General features: G+C 35.9%; 1 protein-coding gene across 2 annotated transcripts; it reads right to left on the reverse strand.

Annotated features, from left to right (window-relative positions):
- Positions 1-2,775: 2,775 nt before the first annotated feature.
- Positions 2,776-14,327, reverse strand: LOC128202644 (tRNA (guanine-N(7)-)-methyltransferase-like). Of its 2 annotated transcripts, XM_052903654.1 has the most exons (4): positions 14,263-14,327; positions 9,421-9,525; positions 7,165-7,236; positions 2,776-4,021 (listed from the first exon to the last, which is right to left on the reverse strand). In XM_052903654.1, the coding sequence occupies exon 4, from the start codon at positions 3,894-3,896 to the stop codon at positions 3,099-3,101; it is 798 nt and encodes a 265-aa protein (XP_052759614.1). In that variant the 5' UTR covers positions 3,897-4,021; positions 7,165-7,236; positions 9,421-9,525; positions 14,263-14,327; the 3' UTR covers positions 2,776-3,098. The 2 variants fall into 2 exon arrangements, with proteins under 2 accessions (XP_052759614.1, XP_052759615.1); XM_052903655.1 differs by lacking the exon at positions 9,421-9,525 and having other exon boundaries at positions 14,263-14,325.
- Positions 14,328-19,308: the final 4,981 nt, after the last annotated feature.

Below are 19,308 nucleotides of genomic sequence, written 5' to 3' on the forward strand. Positions count from 1 at the left end.
TTGCTGTTGATCATGTTAACATGAAGTGCTATAATTAAAATTGAAACAAACTTCGTGGAATTTGATTTCATATGGAGAACGAGGCCGTCACAAAAACATCGTAACAACTCGGCCATCTTCGGCAAACTACGAGATAGTCAATTCAGATGGGTAAGGGCCGATGTGTTCCGATTGTAACAAAGACAGCTTCATACAAAACCTTGATGCAAGTCGTCACTATCTTCCAAGCGCTGTCAGTAATGAAAGTCACACCTCGAGCTAAAGTGACCAAAGTTTAATTAAATCCTCCAATGAGTGTGTAAAGTATTGATCGGACACCAAATGCAAGGCTCAGATATTTGACCTTGAAGTCTGACCGTGATCGTGACCCATTTAAGAGCTCCACACGTCACCTAGTACCAGTATAACTCGAGGCTGTAGTTTTCTTAAAGCTGCACTCTCACAGATATACCGTTTTGACAATTTTTACTTGGAATGAGCCAATTTTTGCGTAAAACCAGTGATATAAGACATTATAGCACTACATTTATTATGAAGGTCTGCCCGCGCCCATTGGCTGCATTATGGATTGACCCCGCCGTGACACCATCACGACTTAAATTGTGTTTTTTAAATGCCATAAGTGACACGAGATAGAAGTGACAGCAATTCGCAGTCAAATCCAGACATAGGAAGACTTGAAGAAACAGAGTGAGATACAAGAGATCCGGGTGCGATACCCTGGCTCTTGGTTCTTTAACGTGCTCGGTGTAAAGCACCAATACACGGGATACAACTTTCCTGGGTTGAACCAGTACTGAGTACACCACTTTTCCAAGCACTTCACTATAGTTCAATAACAATCAGTGCTTTAATTATTTAAAAAAAAAAAAAATTATTCGGAATTCAACAGAAGAAAACAATGTTGAATTATCAATTTAACTAAAATTAACAACAACTGTTATATGTTATTGATCAGTGGTTTATTCAAAACTAAGCTCTTATTAGCGGGAATAATAGTTCGATTTACGTCATGCTAAACGTTTTATAACAATACGTAATGAAAAAAAAACAGGTATAGGGGTTAGATTATTTGATACTGCGCAAAAACGAACTCGGTGAGGTACCCTTTTTTCATATCAGGCGATTTGTAATAAAACATTGAATACATGTATTTAAAAAATCAAAAATTAAACGAGCAGTTTTTTCAAGAATGAAAGAAAGGCGCACTTTTTTCGGCAAAACACGACGCCGTTTTTCCCGCGAAAAATGACGTTAAAGACGAATTTTAAATAAATAACGTAAAACAAGAGAAAGAAAAATATATGAGCGTGAACGTTTTCACAAGACGCACTTGAGGTTTAAATTTCTTAGCGGTAAACGAAGAATTGGTGAAACTCAGTTATTGTAGCTGGAACGCAAAAATATGAGAGACGTCTCAAAATTGACGTCAGTGGTATATTTTGAGGAGTCATAGTTTCAAAACCGTTCCGAATATTGAAAAAAGTAAAAACAGTCCCTAATTGGGCATATGCTCTTCTATTCGTATACCAATTTTCAGACAGGACTTAAAAAAAATCATAGTCGCGTTCCACCTTAAATGCCAAGCGCCAGGCAATGGAGCTACTTGTACCAGCATTTAACGTCTTTCGGTATGTATGACGCGGCCCGGGATCGAACCCACGACCTCCCGCTCCGTAGGCGGACGCTTAACCACAAGGCCACGGAGACGATTAACATGAGTCTTTCAGTGTAAAAGCTTATTTATACTCGCACTCGGGCCTTGCTCACTCGGCGAGTGCTCCGGTAATTTTACGTTTTTGAAGCATAGTGCACCGATAGAATGTAGCCCTGGTCAGAGCTATAGCACTGTCACACGGGATCCCCATTTAACGTCCCTCCCGGAAGACGATTAGTATATTTTAGTGGGCCGGCGGCGAATCAAACCTGCGACCCCTGGATTGACAGTCAATAGGTGTTGCATATGACACGGCAGCTTTCAAAGGGGAACCATATAGGTTACACTTGATGGATGCATCCATTTTCTTTTAATTGAGACGCCTTTTTAACTGTCTAAATGGTGGCCACGTAGCTATCAATTGTTTCATTCATTATGGCAAATACTTTTTTTTAACTGTACACGAATCATGTTTTTTTTTGTTTTGCTCATAAAAGTCAAACGAGTTAAACAGTATTTTTTTTCATCAACCTATATTGTGCCCCTTCAATTGTGAATTAAGCATTTTTCAAATCTTCCAGTGGCCTTGTTATCGCCAAAACAAGCCTAAAAAAGAGTTTTGACCAATGAGCAATTAGTGTGACCTTGACTTTTGACCTACTGGTATTGGTTTTGCATGGGAGTTGCTGGCTGCACATTTGTATCCAGACATTAAAACTTCCCAATGCATGACCATGTTACAACCCGGACAAGTCAAAATACGGTGAATTTTGACTAACGACCACATAATGTGACCTTGCAGGTTGACCTACTGACATGGGTCTTGCACAGGACACCGTAGCTTTAATATTGTGAATATTTGTCTCATTATAAATGTCAAGTCACAGCCGGGGCACAAATTGCTAATGGCACGCACTTGCTGATATACCTCAATCTAATAACCTATTTAACATAAAAATAATTATCCTAATCTGGAAGAAAAAAAGTATTCGACAGCTAGTATGTGGACAAGTCTTTCCAAAGGTGAGTTTGGTTTCAAACAAATATTTTGCATCTTCACAAAACCTCTTATATGTTACATTGAGACACACAGCAAGGAAGCTAAAGATAATTGTCAGTTTCATAAATGTTTAATCACAAGAAAAACATTATTTACATGTGCACTGTTGCAATTCATGTTTCATTTTTTCCTTCAGATAGATAAAAATTAGATAGAGCAAATGCAATGACAAAAAAACTAGATAAGAGCAACATCAAAAACTAACCCTACCCCTTAAAAACAAAAATACACTTAAACTTTACCAGACAGAGAGACGATCCATATGAACAAAAGAGTATAAAAGCTGAAATAGGTCTTTTAACATAATAAATGCATAATTGCATTTATCAGTACATAAAGTAATTCAAATTTCAATGGTATGATATTCCGTCATCAATTTATTCAGTGTTTCAATGCTGGATCAGCGATTCTTCTAAACACAGCCAGGAATTTATCACCATGGTTACGTGTGACCTTTTGCCCTTCTTCTGTACTGGTGAACAGTTTCTCAACGACAATGTCCCCCTTCAGATCTTCATCAGCGATTCTCTTAAACAGTGGAAACTTCACGAAGTGGTCCACCATCCAATCATGAAGGTCCTTGACATCGGTGATGGTGTATACAATACCGCCCTCTCGGAGAATATAGGCGTACTCCGCGAGTAGAGTGGTGCTGATGATTCTCCACTTGTGTTTTGTCTTCTTGAAATGTGGGTCAGGAAAGAGAAAAAACATCTTGGACAGTTGACCTTTTTCGAAGAAGTTTGGGAGGTATTTCATTGCATTGGTCCGTATACATGCGATGTTTTGAAACTTTCCAGGATTCTGTTCCCGGAGAGCCTTGATTCGATCCTTCACATAGTCGGATACTTTTACGCGTATTTCAAGTCCAAGCATAAGCTTGTCCGGAAACAAGGGAGACAAATCAACCAGCAGCCCACCGTAACCACACCCAATATCAGCAAACTCAACCTGATACTTATTGCCACCCTCAATTGAATCTTTCATATCATCATGACAATCATTATCCGTCTTAGGCTTGAAAAATTCAGGATAACATTCATGCCAGTTCATATCTGATGGCCTGACTGGATACTCAAAACTGTGGTCCGACATTGGATTGGAGTGGGCTCTTTGGCGATAAAATTTCTTCTGAGGAAGTTGAGAAACAGTTAATTCCGGCTGCACAGATGATGCCATGGTTAAATTTTGATGATAACAAATATTGACTAACAGTTTAAACTATAACACTATTGACTTTTTGGGCCCTGGAATGAATCTGTAGCATGGATACGCAGCTTGTGGTTCTTCCTTTTGAATTCACGCTAAAATAGAATGGTTATTTATTAATTTATTAATTATTAATCAATCAAAAATTAATTAATAATATTCATTTAAATAATTGAACAGTTTCTTAATAATACATTGGAAGCAATTATACATTTAAGAAATCAACCACTCTGTCTGTATACCGAACAAGCATAGAGCCAGTCTGCCTGTTTACCGGTACAAGCATTCAGCCAGTCTGTCTGTTTACCGGTACAAGCATTCAGCCAGTCTGTCTGTTTACCAGTACAAGCATTCAGCCACTCTGCCTGTGTACAGGTACAAGCATTCAGCCAGCCTGCATGTGTACCGGTTCAAGCATTCAGCCAGCCTGCCTGTTTACAGGTACAAGCATTCAGCCAGTCTGTCTGTTTATCGGTACAAGCATTCAGCCATTCTGCCTGTATACCGGTACAAGCATTCAGCCAGTCTGCCTGTGTACAGGTACAAGCATTCAGCCAGTCTGCCTGTTTACTGGTACAAGCATTCAGCCATTCTGCCTGTATACAGGTACAAGCATTCAGCCAGTCTGTCTATTCACCTGTACAAGCATTCAGCCAGTCTGTCTGTTTACTGGTACAAGCATTCAGCCATTCTGCCTGTATTCCAGTACAAGCTTTCAGCCAGACTGTTTATTTACTTGATCAAGCATTCAGCCAGTCTGTCTGTTTACCGGAACAAGCATTCAGCCAGTCTGCCTGTAAACCCGTACAAGCATTCATCCAGTCTGCCTGTATACCGGTACAAGTATTCAGTCAGTCTGTCTGTATACCAGTACAAGCTTTCAGCCAGTCTGCCTGAAAACCGGTACAAGCATATAGCCAGTCTGCCTGTAAACAGGTACAAGCTTTCAGCCATTCTGCCTGTATACCGGTACAAGCTGTCTGCCTGTAAAATGGTACAAGCTTTCATCCAGTCTGCCTGTTGAACGGTACAAGCATTCAGCAAGTCTGTCTGTTTACCGGTTCAAGCATTCAGCCAGTCTGCCTGTATACCGGTACAAGCTTTCAGCCAGTCTGCCTGAAAACCGGTACAAGCATATAGCCAGTCTGCCTGTATACCGGTACAAGCATTCAGCCAGTCTGCCTGTTTACAAGTACAAGCATTCAGCCAGTCTGTCTGTTTACCTGAACAAGCATTTAGCCAGTCTGCCTATGTACAGGTACTAGATTCAGCCAGTCTGCCTGTAAGACGGTACAAGCATTCAGCCAGTCTACCTGTTTACCGGTACAATCATTCAGCCAGTCTGCCTGTAAACCCGTACAAGCATTCATCCAGTCTGCCTGTATACCGGTACAAGTATTCAGTCAGTCTGTCTGTATACCAGTACAAGCTTTCAGCCAGTCTGCCTGAAAACCGGTACAAGCATATAGCCAGTCTGCCTGTAAACAGGTACAAGCTTTCAGCCATTCTGCCTGTATACCGGTACAAGCTGTCTGCCTGTAAAATGGTACAAGCTTTCATCCAGTCTGCCTGTTGAACGGTACAAGCATTCAGCAAGTCTGTCTGTTTACCGGTTCAAGCATTCAGCCAGTCTGCCTGTATACCGGTACAAGCTTTCAGCCAGTCTGCCTGAAAACCGGTACAAGCATATAGCCAGTCTGCCTGTATACCGGTACAAGCATTCAGCCAGTCTGCCTGTTTACAAGTACAAGCATTCAGCCAGTCTGTCTGTTTACCTGAACAAGCATTTAGCCAGTCTGCCTATGTACAGGTACTAGATTCAGCCAGTCTGCCTGTAAGACGGTACAAGCATTCAGCCAGTCTACCTGTTTACCGGTACAATCATTCAGCCAGTCTGCCTGTAAACCCGTACAAGCATTCATCCAGTCTGCCTGTATACCGGTACAAGTATTCAGTCAGTCTGTCTGTATACCAGTACAAGCTTTCAGCCAGTCTGCCTGTATACCGGTACAAGCTGTCTGCCTGTAAAATGGTACAAGCTTTCATCCAGTCTGCCTGTTGAACTGCACAAGCATTCGGCAAGTCTGTCTGTTTACCGGTACAAGCATTCAGCCAGACTGCCTGTATACCAGTACAAGCAATCAGCCAGTCTGCCTGTATACCGATACACACATTCAGCCAGTCTGCCTGTAAATCGGTACAAGAATTCAGTCAGTCTGCCTGTATACTGGTGCAAGCTTTCAACCAGTCTGCCTGTATACCGGTACAAGCTTTCAGCCATTCTGCCTGTATACTGGTACAAGCATTTAGCCAGTCTGCCTGTATAATGGTACAAGCATTCAGTCAGTCTGCCTGTATAATGGTACACGCATTCAGCCAGTCTGCCTGTTTACCAGTACAAGCATTCAGCCAGTCTGCCTGTTTACCGGTACAAGCATTTAGCCAGTCTGCCTGTTTACCGGTACAAGCATTCAGATGGTATTCCTGTTTACCGGTACAAGCTTTCAGCCGGTCTTCCTGTTTATCAATACAAGCATTCAGCAAGTCTGCCTGTTAACACGTACAAGCATTCAGCAAGTCTGCCTGTATACTGGTACAAGCATTCAGCCAATCTGTCTGTTTACCGGTACAAGCATTCAGCCATTCTGCCTGTATACCGGTACAAGCTTTCAGCCGGTCTTCCTGTTTACCAATACAAGCATTCAGCAAGTCTGCCTGTATACCGGTACAAGCATTCAGCCTGTCTGTCTGTATACCGGTACAAGCATTCAGCCAGTCTGCCTGTAAATCGGTACAAGCATTCAGCCAGTCTGTCTGTTTACCGGTACAAGCATTCAGCCAGTCTGCCTGTATACCGGTACAAGCATTCAGCCAGTGTGCCTGTTTACCGGTACGAGCTTTCAGCCGGTCTGCCTGTAAATCGGTACAAGCATTCAGCCAGTCTGCCTGTTTACTGGTACAAGCTTTCAGCCGGTCTGCCTGTTTACCGGTACAAGCATTCAGCAAGTCTGCCTGTATACCGGTACAAGCACTCAGCCAGTCTGCCTGTTTACTAGTACAATCCAGGTTTCAGTATCAAATAGCCTCATTCTTAAGACTTATTCAAAGCAGCATATGATGGCGTTTTAAAATTTGTTATTCAATCCCATATTTTGATATTTGTTCTTTACCTGCAAGAGTTCTGAATGTTCTTTTCCAAATATATATTCATTTTAAACCAACTACATAAAGCACTCACTTCTCTCCTTAAGCACTTCCTCATGCACTCAAATTGTGGAGAGCATTTGTTGGTGAACTTTTTCCACAAGTCCTGAAAGAAAAAGTATTTGGTATCAATTACTTGTGTATCCTTTTTTTTAAAGTTATGCCAATCAAGTTCATTAATCAGACATCACTGATGGCAGAGTCTTGACAAGAACACCTTAAAAACCAACATCTGACATTGCAAGTCAAAATACATGCACTGGTATGTTCTAGTAAAGGTCACCACAACTTGACATTTCACACCAAAATTAATAGGGGTTGTGAACTGACCATGGCCAATGTGCATACAAAGTTTGAGGACTCTACAACTACATGTACTCATTATAAAGATACTGATTGTAAATCAATTTTCTTGTTAAGGGCACTACAACCTTGACCTTTGACCTACTGACCCCAACAGTTGTTTTCTACTTACCTTGACCACTGTATGTATTAAGCATTTATAAAGCAAAACACAAGCCATTCAAAAGATATTTATCAGAAAATAACTTTGATGCAGATGACAACGCAAACAAAAACTCGGAAGCCACTGTCAGATAAAGTAACACATACTCTATACATGTTGCAATATGTAAAATTTATACAAGGTTCAATGCCCTTTCGTAAAGCACAAACAAGACATAAGAACACCCTCTTGTATAAAATATATTGCCAAAGTGAGTTATTAATATACTATTGAAATAAATTGATTCACAAACTTGATTCACAAACTTGATTCACAACTGTTGTAAATCTTTAAAGTTTAAATCAAAATGAAATTCTTTTTTAAACTAGACCCATTATAAGTTTGACACTAACTTCATCTTGAACTTCGACACTAAACCTCATCTCAAACTTTGACACTAAACCTTATCTCAAACTTTGACAAAACCTCACCTCAATTTTTTACACTAAACCTTATCTCAATATTTGACACTAAACCTCACCTTCATCTCAAACTTTGACGCTAAACCTCATCTCAAACTTTAACACTAAATCTTATCTCAAACTTCGACACTAAACCTAATCTTAAACTTTACACTGAACTTCATTTGAAACTTTGACCTTAAACATCATCGCAAATTTTGACACTATATCTCATTTACAACTTTGACACTAAATCTCATTTGAAACTTCGACACTAAACCTCATTTGAAACTTCGACACTAAACCTCATCTCAAACTTCGACACTAAACCTCATCTTAAACTTCGACACTTAACCTCATCTCAAACTTTGACACTAAACCTCATCTCAAACTTTGAAACTATAAACCTCATCTCAAACTTCGACACTATAAACCTCATCTCAAACTTTGACACTAAACCTCATCTCAAACTTTGACACTAAACCTCATCTAAAACTTCGACACTAAACCTTATCTCAAACTTGACATTAAACCTCATCACAAACTTTAAAACTAACCTTCATCTGAAACTTTGACACTAAACCTCATCTCAAACTTAACACTTAACGTCATACCAAACTTTGAAACTAACCTTCATCTCAAACTTTGACACTTAATCTTATCTAAAACTTCTACACTTAACCTCATCTTAAACTTTACACTTAACTTCAATTGAAACTTTTAATTGACCCTAAACAGCATCGTAAATTTTTACACTAAACCTCATCTCAAACTTTGACACTAAACCTCACCTCAACTAAACCTCATCTCAAACTATGACCCTTAATCTCATCTCAAACTTCGACACTAAACCTCATCTCAAACTTGACACTAAACTTCATTTGAAACTTTGACAGTCAACCACATCTGAAACTTCGACACTAAACCTCATTTGAAACTTCAACACTAAACAAATTACCTCATTTGAAGGTTTGACACTTAACCTCATTTAAAACTTCAACACTTAAACCTCATTTGAAACTTTGACACTAAATCTCATTTGAAACATTGACACTCAACCTCATTTGAAACTTTGACACTAAACCTCATCTGAAACATTGACACTCAACCTCATTTGAAACTTTGACACTAAACCTCATCTGAAACATTAACACTTAACCTCATTTGAAACTTTGACACTAAATCTCATTTGAAACATTGACACTCAACCTCTTTTGAAACTTTGACACTAAATCTCATTTGAAACATTGACACTCAACCTCTTTTGAAACTTTGACACTAAACCATAACTGATATTTTGACGCTAAACCATATCTGAAACATGACTTTGTTCATCCTATAAATCCTATTTGATAATAATAAAATGCATCCTAGAGTCACCTACCGCTTGACAGTCTTTGTAAGCGTCGATATACTTGTTACACTCTTCTGTATGCAGATGAGGAGCGAGGCTTGAATGTGACATATTCACAAACCCAGAGAGCTCTCACTGCAATGATTAATTATGTCAACGATAAACATGGCATCGTGAATGTTTCATCATAATACATCTATCATGGTTGCACCAAAAGTTTATTGCTTATGGGTTATCAATGCGTGTAATGTTACTTAGATTATAACTTCATAATTTGGGTCCCGTCTGAAGAAAACAAGTTCCAATCAAGGAAATTAAAAACATAAAATGTAAATTTAAACCTTAATAATGAAGTATGGCTACATGTAGCTCATTCACTTTTTTTTTCAAATATTTGGTTTGGTAAATTATATTGCTTGACCAGGCAATATTTTGGCGATTAAGGGTCACCAACCTGTTTATTTATGTCCAACCCTTTTTACCGGTAAAACAAAATCATTTTGTGGACATTTTGGCCAAACAAAAATGTGTTGTGATTCATGTTATGGGGTAGAGAAAACATGTTATTTTTCGAAAATACATTTTACTGGGTAAGATCAAGATTCACAAATGAATGAATTAAACTTTTAACATTTTTCAACGTTTAAAATCAACCTCAATGAATCAACCTCAATGTTTTGTCGATATATTAAAATTTCCATTTACATTGAATTTGTATTATAATACTCAGAATGCAAACATTCCCAAAAGGCATAAATTATATTATTATATAGTTTCGTTCATAGTGGGACAGGGAGTCTAAATTAATAAACGTTTATAACAGTTTTCTCTTATATCCCTAAATGCTAAATGTCTAAACGGGTTTGTAAAAAAAAAAGCGGGGGAGGGGGGAAAGTGAAAAATAATAATACAATTGTATTTAGATAAGTATTTGATGCTTGAAATAGATTATAATAGGTTAAACTAATATTTTACAATGTAATTGCAAAGAAATAACCATAAAATCTACTAAATAACAGGTTTTACATGTACCTTTCTAACCCTTTAGCACATAGATTTTATTTCATTTGAAAATGCAGTTTAGTTTAAACATATTTTATTCAACATATATATCTATATAAATGTATATAATAATAATATTTGACATACACATTAAATACAATTTAGATATTTGCATTAATATATCGAATCGGATTGAAACGAAAGCAGTTTGTAGATGGACTTGTACTATTCCTTTGAACTTATATAATTTGATTTAAACAATTGGTCAAAAATTGGTCAAAATTGCAAGGATTCAGTCCAGGATTTCTTAGAACATGTGTATGTTAATTTTTAACCCCATCAAAAAAATAATATCTCCAGATTAAAAAGCAACCGATTGATGTTCCAGTGTAAAATACACAGAAATATGGCAGGAATACCCCGTGTCATCCAGCAAAGTGATAGAGTCCAGGGACTGTCTGTTTAACATTCATGACCCTTTTGTACAAAAGCAAACATTTCTGATAAAGAAGCTGTTGACAAATATTTCCAGTATGAATAATCCAGCTTGATCATTCAGACGCTTGCAAATTTGCCAAAAGCCAGACTGTCCTGTTTTATGACCGGAACTATGCTGGACATGCATGCAGCTTCAGTGAATTAATCATTATATTCTCATCTATATATAATTTCTATTGTGTTTAATCAAAATTAAATGCTGAAGTGCACTGAATTTAACTATTTGATGATAGACGCATGGATGACTTAGGGGAATTTCCATTCTTGGCCTCGTGCTATTCATGACACAGTGGAAAACTACACCTGTGATTGGCAGCGTTAATAAACATCTTTTTTTCTATAAAACATTGAATTTTTTATCAACATAATGAATGAGAGAATGCGATTTTAAAAAGGGTAAAACATTTATTATTTTGAATCATATGATGTGGTAATTTCATCAAATCAGATGAGATTGGACTTGAGTATTTTCGTGATATTGGAGCCAGGGATATTGTTTACCAAAAGAAACTTGGAAAAATGAAATATGAAAATGACTTATTTGAAATGCTGTCAAACACTTTAAATGAAACAGAAAACAGTTTTGCATATGTGAACAGCATTCCAAACTGTTGTCTGTTTCATGCACATACTGTTGTTATGACAGTATTAAAGGAATAAAAAAAGGCATATTTATTTTTTGGATATTTACTTTTTGTGAAAGAATCTTATATGAAATTACATTTAAGGGTAATTTAGCTGTTTTTATCACAGGGGCAGGGTGTGTTGTTTTGACACACTCCTTTGACCACGCCCCTCCCCCACCTCATTTAAAAAAAAATCCCAGACTTATTAATAATGATGGGGGAACTGTTGCTAATGATAACATACAAACATATATTGAATTTTTATTCTATAATCTTTGTAAAAGGTGACGACTTGCCCCTGTATTTCCCCATATTTGCTGAGATCAGAGTTGACCCTGCTTAAGAGGCCATAACTTGGTCAAATCACAACCAAACTCTACACTTTTGGACTTTCCTTGTAAAGTTGATACCAATCTTTAAAAAAATGTACACTTTTACCGAAAATAAATGCAATTTCAAACCCGAAATGCAAAAAACACATTACTCGACAAACCAACTACCCGCTAATTTCACCGAAAAATTTACAGGCTAAATGTTTTACTGAGATAAGATTTCTGAAAATGCGTATTACTAATAAGTGTATCCTCGACTAACTATGATTCGCGGATGTAAGGAATTAATAAAAAATTATAAAGTTGAACAAAACAATGAAGTAATTTAAGTACTTTTAGTTTTATCAGACATGCCATATATTCATCCATATTTGCACAAGTATTTAAGCACAACAGGTCAAAAGTTCACGTAAATATTGTCAACAGAGCACAGACACTGAAACTAGGCTGCCATCTTCATTCTAGTACCTTTATTCATGAGCTCTGACGTAATCTAGGTTAGCACGTTTTTTAATTAGGCAAACACTATTTTAATCAATTGTTTCTTCAAAAATGTTAATTTCAAGATGTCAACTTGTAATAAAATATTTACAGTATTTTGTACACATAAACATTATACTCTTAGTGGGGGATAGTTTAATTTAACCCCAAGACAAAACTGTCTCTTTAAGTGTATTTTAAGGGACACTGAACATTCTAGATGACTTAAGATCATGTCCCTAAACATTCTAGATGACTTAAGAACATAAGTGCCTTTATCTCTAATCATTTTGGACATAAGCATGTTTAAGGGCAGTTGGAAAATAAATCCTGTGTTGCTTTATCACTGCTTAAAACAGAAATTAACATTCAATAATTTCTTTATTTCGACACTAAGACTATAGCTCATGTAAACACATATTATAATTTTGCTTTGCCTTACTACAAGCATTTATGTCACATGACCGTCTTTGATAAAATGTACAGTACACTCAAAGAGTTAGATCCACTTTCCGTTCCTCGGACACTTAATAAGAATCTACCATTAAGTTTTTTGTTTTATTCAAAATTTTAACCTATCATGTCGGCTCCAGTAAATTGCTATTATTACTGGAGCCGACATGAATACTGAATACATTGATAAACACATTTCACCCGAAAAAGGCTAGGTTATTTATTACACATTTCGGAAAATCAGGAGGTCAAACACGCGTTCAAAGTTCAGAGCGCATGGTTGAAGGCCTTCTTGCATCGTTTTCTGTGGAAAAATCCCTAAAACGTCATAGCTATTTTTAACCACCAATAATAAATAGTATATTCTATATTGTATTGATTGCAATGATTGGAAGTTTACTATTAACTAGTCAAGACAATATTCAATTGGCGTTTACGGACACAAATACAAATTAAACACTGGTAAGAATCTTGTACAATTAACAATGTACACAAGCATAAAAACAAATAATTTCTGAACAAGACAATTTCTTGCTGATCTGATTAGACACGGAGTTCTGCCGCGGGGTCATAAAATCGGACGATTTTCAACGCTATCATTCATATTAAATTCAGCGGTAAATCAGCAACTCGGAAGATTTAAGCGAGGGCAACAGTTTTACCCTTGGAGGAAGTCCCCAATCATCGACTTTCCGTCGGAGTGAGCGAGGAAAGTGGGTCTAACTTGTTCAGTGTACTGTATACACAGCAGACAAACCAATCCAGCTACTTTTTAAGGATGTTTTGTGGAAAGTATGGTTGGTTTGAAAGTATTAAATTGGGATTAGTAAAACTATGTTGTTTGCAGTGTTAACACTTGCTTGAAGTGAATTAAATGTTTATAAGACATTTTTCGCAATTTGAAAGCATCTACTCATAGTAAAAATGACGTCATAGCCTTGCAGATACTCGCAAATCTTGTGACAACCAGGTAAAAACAAAGATGGCTGAGAATCGAGGTTGGTCACGATTTTAGGGACTATGACGATATATACACACATATACCAAAGAGAACTAGTCATTCTAAAATGCCGTCCAGGCTTCTCTTTTTTAATGACGTTTGCCTGGACAATGACTAACCCGAGGACTACCTTCCCAATGGTCGGTCGGGAAATGGGACCACAATCGTTTTTGTCTGTCCTTTTTGTAATCAGCTAATTCAGAAATCTAGCCTTGTATTTCTACACTTTTATAGTGTACAAATAAATAAATAATCTTAAGTAACTTCTAATGCCATTTATTAAACATGACTTGCCTCCTAAATCTTATGCAATTGGTTATTTGATGTCGCGAAAACATATTGCTATTTTAATATATTTAAACTTTAGTACAACTTTTAAACAAAATGAGTTCCTTTTAAAGATAGTCATCTCACCCGTATGTATGTTCATAAAAATCATTTTTGTCGAAAGAAAGAATAGTTAAAATAACTTATTTCTTACGTCTTTGGTTCTTAAATGTCGCCTACTTCATTCTATACACCAAACGAATCGATTAAATCTTTGAAGCACCTACGCAGTAATCTACCTTTGTAGTTAACAGTGTGGTACCAAAATTTAATCGATTATTTGTATCCATCAACCTTGGTACATGCGCCAATTTTGAGATAGTAGCATCATAAACTGATACAGAATAGATTACCAATTGAACTATGCAATAAACGCATGACAATCATTGCTACAGTATGTTTTAATGGTGTTGTTGTTGTTTAAGAGAAGCGCCCATTCGCAGCACCAGTGGGGCATCCGTTGTCTAGTGGTCACGTGGTAAGACACTCTACTGACAACCCGAGGGCCTCAACACCGTCTTAAGGTATTAAATATACAATATTGTTTTGTTTTGGGATGCCTGGTGACCCCATTATGTTTTGGTATTATTTGAAAGGGGTTATGTGAGCCGTGAAAGAATATGTAAAAAACACCGAGCACAATATAACACACATATTGTGCTTTTTTACCCTATGGGTAATTCTACGTTCGATTTCAATAAAAATAAAACAAATAAAAACGACAGTTCTTTTTTTGTTAAAGTCACATAAATATTTATGTTTGTCAGAGGAATTCATATTATTTTACATAAGATACCTCAATTCTTCTGACAAACATAAGTTGTATGTGACATCAATAAAATAAGAACTTTAAGTGAAACACACAACACTTATTATCACAACATCATTTACATCAAGAGGGAGGTTGTAACCGTAAAGGACAGTATTTAATAATCATGGGTGAAAGTTGGAAATGTCGAAAAACCTGAAATACTTTGCTGGGGGCCTGGGGGCCGCAGGGCCACCGGTGGGTCCAGGGCAAAGCCCTGGCAGGGGGTCTTGAGATTTAAGAATTAAAAGGGTATAAAATGCCATTCCAGAGTACAAACTGGCTATGAAATAAAAATGAAGCCTGTCTTAAATTACTCTAATGTATGGCTAAATAATATTTTCTACACCATTAAAAAGATAAAATATTAATATAAGAAAATGATACCATTAATGAATTTTATTTGTAAACTGATTCGTTTGGTAGGAAATGTATCAACAAGCATAAATTGTACATATATAATTGTCATACATAGACACAATCATTACAATAATAGTGAGCCTATTATATACTAAATTCAAGCAACTTGTGAATCCTTTAAATTTTGATATGATAACATAACACGTGTACGAGCCACAAATATATATAAGGTAGAATTTCTTCATTTATTTCTAATAGTTAAGATTTGGGCCAAACAAACTTATAATATTTCAAACTGATACTTTTGTCAACACTCTTTTAACAACCATTAATCAACCAAGTTTGATTCTTTTCCACTTATTCTGACTGTTGTTACCACTTTCATTTTTCTTTTCCTTTAAGCACCGTCTGTTTGGCCAGCCTGTGTAATTTTGCAACCCTTTTTGCTTTTTCAGTTTTGAGAAGCTGCAGGGAAGCATTAAGCTTTTCCTACATATTCTTCTGCTTAAGCAGCTTTTTTTTCTAAAAATGCTCTGGATCCACTGTAGGCATTTATACATGCACATTTCATCCTTGCATCAACCTTCATAGTGGTGAGTTTTTCCTTTTTCTTCTTAAGTGTTGTCTTTATGATGGCAATAGCCTCATAATTTTCAACTGTAAGGCATGCTCTGTCCTCGACAATGTCATCCATGATGTTGAAGCTAGATTCAACCAATGGCAAGCTAAATACTGTCAACGATGACGAAGCCAGTCTTTTCAATGCTGGATATCTTGTTGGTTGAAGCTCTCAAGTTTGAAAACCTTTCCCCAGAACCCTTCATCCACGTTTTTTTCTAACGCCTTTTTGTCTAATCAGAGTTTTGGCAAGGTTCAACATGTCTTCTGCAATACTGAATGATAAACAGTATTCACTCGATCATGAATGCTGTTGTGATTGCCCTGACACTTGCAACCCGATCTTGGATAGACTAAGTCCTCTTTGATGCTTTGGAGGACACAGGAAGAACCTGAAATTATTTGTTTACGAATGTTTTAGTTTTTGTTTACCAGATTTAATACATGTATGTTTACAGGGTGGTATGAAATGCATACAACAAAGAAATAGTGTAACGCATACAACATAGGCAAAGAAGGGTTTTCACATTTGCATACAACATACACAAAGAAGGATGTTGAGAAACGCATACAACATAGAATAAGAACAAAAATATTGACATTGAAATTTTATTGTTTAAATCAGATTATTATGTTTATGAGTTTAGTCAAGTGAAAAATAGTTAATTCACTTGATTTTTTAATTTTGCTTTTAGAAAAAAAACCTAATTGATTGTTTTTTAAACTTCTTGTTTTGTTTGAATAGGGAAAAGAAACTTATTTCAAATCATTAAAATTGGTTTAATGGTTTAAATCTAGATTTATAAAGAAACAATTTATTATTTCTTTTATGAAGACTTTGAAATCGGGGAAAGTAAAGACAAAGTCCTTGGATAAATCGTGTTATAGTGTTTTCTTTCCAATAAAATGAGTTGAGAAATAACAAATATACGATTTTCTGGAGCAATTTAAAATGAATGATTCAAAATCGTAAAGTTGTGTGTTTCCCATATGTGTAGAATCTGTAGAAACTTTTATTTCGTTTATTGACTTTATCTTCTTCTGATCTGTGTATCTTACTCAGCTTCTGTGTATTGATCTTAATCTTTATTGACCTATATGCTGTCTTGTGACAATCCTTTGATTTCATTTATTGACTTCCTTATTATAAACTCCCCAGAATTCTGAGACAATACTCCTATTATCCATGATAGCAGGTGCTATGCAATCGTTTGTTTGTTCTTTATTCACACATCGTTCATTTAAGGGATGCCATAAAGATAGGTGTTAGGTGACAAATGAAAAATATATAATGAATCATGATTATGTCATTAATTAATCATGATTATGTCATTTGGACACCTTATGGCAGACAATACACATAAGTAATCTCCAATAACTGGTATTTTACTGGACAAGTGACCTTTAATTTTATTGGATAAGTGATCTCAATCTTTATTGAATTCGATGATTTTGTAAATCTAGATAACTCATTAAGTTTAACGCCAAACTAAAACACAAAATTCCTGGAAAGCAAAAAAGCCTTTTTTTACTCTGCATTAACGCCAAAATTACTCATTAAACATCAAGGACTCCAAAGCAGGAAAAAAAGATTTTTTTTATTTAAAGTTTGAGGCAAATTGAATTCATAAAATCCCTTAAATAGAACCATTACCAGAAAAAGAAAAATGTGACAGCTTTGTATATCTTGAAAACATAAGAAATTATAATGAACCAGTTTCAGGAATGTTTCTTACTGGTCAACCTTAATTTGACTGTTAATGACAAAAACTTTACAAAAAGCTTTCTTTAAAACATATGGAAGCAGCACATATTTTATATAGAAAACATTTACTTAGTACGTAATACTATATAATGTCTCCCACTTTTCGATGAGGATGAAGAACGGTGGAAATATAATTTTAAAATGGACCCAACAATTTCGCCTGCATGTCAAATTCACCACACCCGTCAAGACCAACAAATATTGTGTTAACACACCTTCAGATAATTCAACAACCACTAAAGAATTTCTATGTTTTTCATGCAATATTTAAGTAAAAAATTACTCAGTATAGTAAACAAATAAATGTACATTTATCATGTGTAAACTCTTTACATCCCACATGCTTCTCTGTTGTATTCATCATTTTTTATATAATATATTTATGCAAATGTGTTGTTCATTTTGGATACAATTTATAATTGTTACATGTAATTTACAATAATTCTTGAAAATACATGTATGTCTTTTATCAAGTACCAAGTGCTTTACTATACTTATGAGAAATTATTTATATCTATTTATTTTATATCTGATGTATTGTAATCATGCAGTGTGACATGATATGTTTCTGTTTCATAAATGTGCTTATATAGTATACACAATGAATACAATCTTTATTTCATCCAATTGCAAAGTTTTCATAAACTTTTTGTTTCCTTCAAGCTATTAAACCAATTTTAATGATTTCATATAAGGTTCTTTTCCCTATTCAAACAAAACAAGAAGTTTGAAAAACAAATCAATTATGTTTTAGTTTTAAAAGCAAAATTCAAAAATAAAGTGAATAAGCTATTTTTCACTTGACTAATCTCATAAACATACTAATTTATTGATTTAAACAATTATATTTCAATGTCAATATTTTTGTTCATATTCTATATTGTATGCGTTTCTCAACATCCTTCTTTGTGTATGTTGTATGCAAATGTGAAAACCCTTCTTTGCCTATGTTGTATGCATTACTCTATTTCTTTGTTGTATGCATTTCATACTGCGCCATGTTTACATGATGTTTACATGGTAAGTGTCATGTCAGTCATTTAAGACCTTTACTTCACCACTTAGAGCAATTGTCAGGAAATGGCTTTTAAAATGATTGCTGTAACCGAAAAGCAATGATTCATTAGGAAAATTTTATTCTCCACAACAAACTATAATTAATACATTGTATTTACCTGATTGGTTTTTACACATGATTTCTTCGCCAAATGATTACAATCCGCAGAATGATTTCCCCAGCTATCACCGTTTTTGTCAACCTCAGACAAACATTCCCACCTCCACGTTTTTACTTCCTTTTCTAAGTCCTTCGTATTATAACCCGAATTTTCAGAACTATTCTGTTTGATAAACAATCGTCTGCATTGAATGACAGTTGTTAATAATAACAATGTCGGCCATCTTTATATGCGGTCCTTAAATCATAAAGGACACGCTATTTTATTGGAGGGCAAAATCGAGTAAGCCAATCAAAAGTATCCTTTCACATGAATGACGTATAGGGTTTTTCTCGACCTCGTTTGTCGGAATTACGATTCGGCGAATCCCGATGAATGTAGATCGCACACCGAGTCTGTTCCCCGTAATCGAACAAAAAGATCGGCTATCTCCGTTTTTGAAATAAAAACGAGCACTTGCTCAAGCGGGCA

Source organism: Mya arenaria, chromosome 9 (genome assembly GCF_026914265.1).
Source record: "Mya arenaria isolate MELC-2E11 chromosome 9, ASM2691426v1".
NCBI classification, from domain to species: Eukaryota; Metazoa; Mollusca; class Bivalvia; order Myida; family Myidae; genus Mya; species Mya arenaria.

Coding starts and splice junctions, on each gene's coding strand:
- LOC128202644 (XM_052903654.1), bottom strand. CDS start 3,896: ATGGCATCATCTGTGCAGCCGGAATTAACTGTTTCTCAACTTCCTCAG.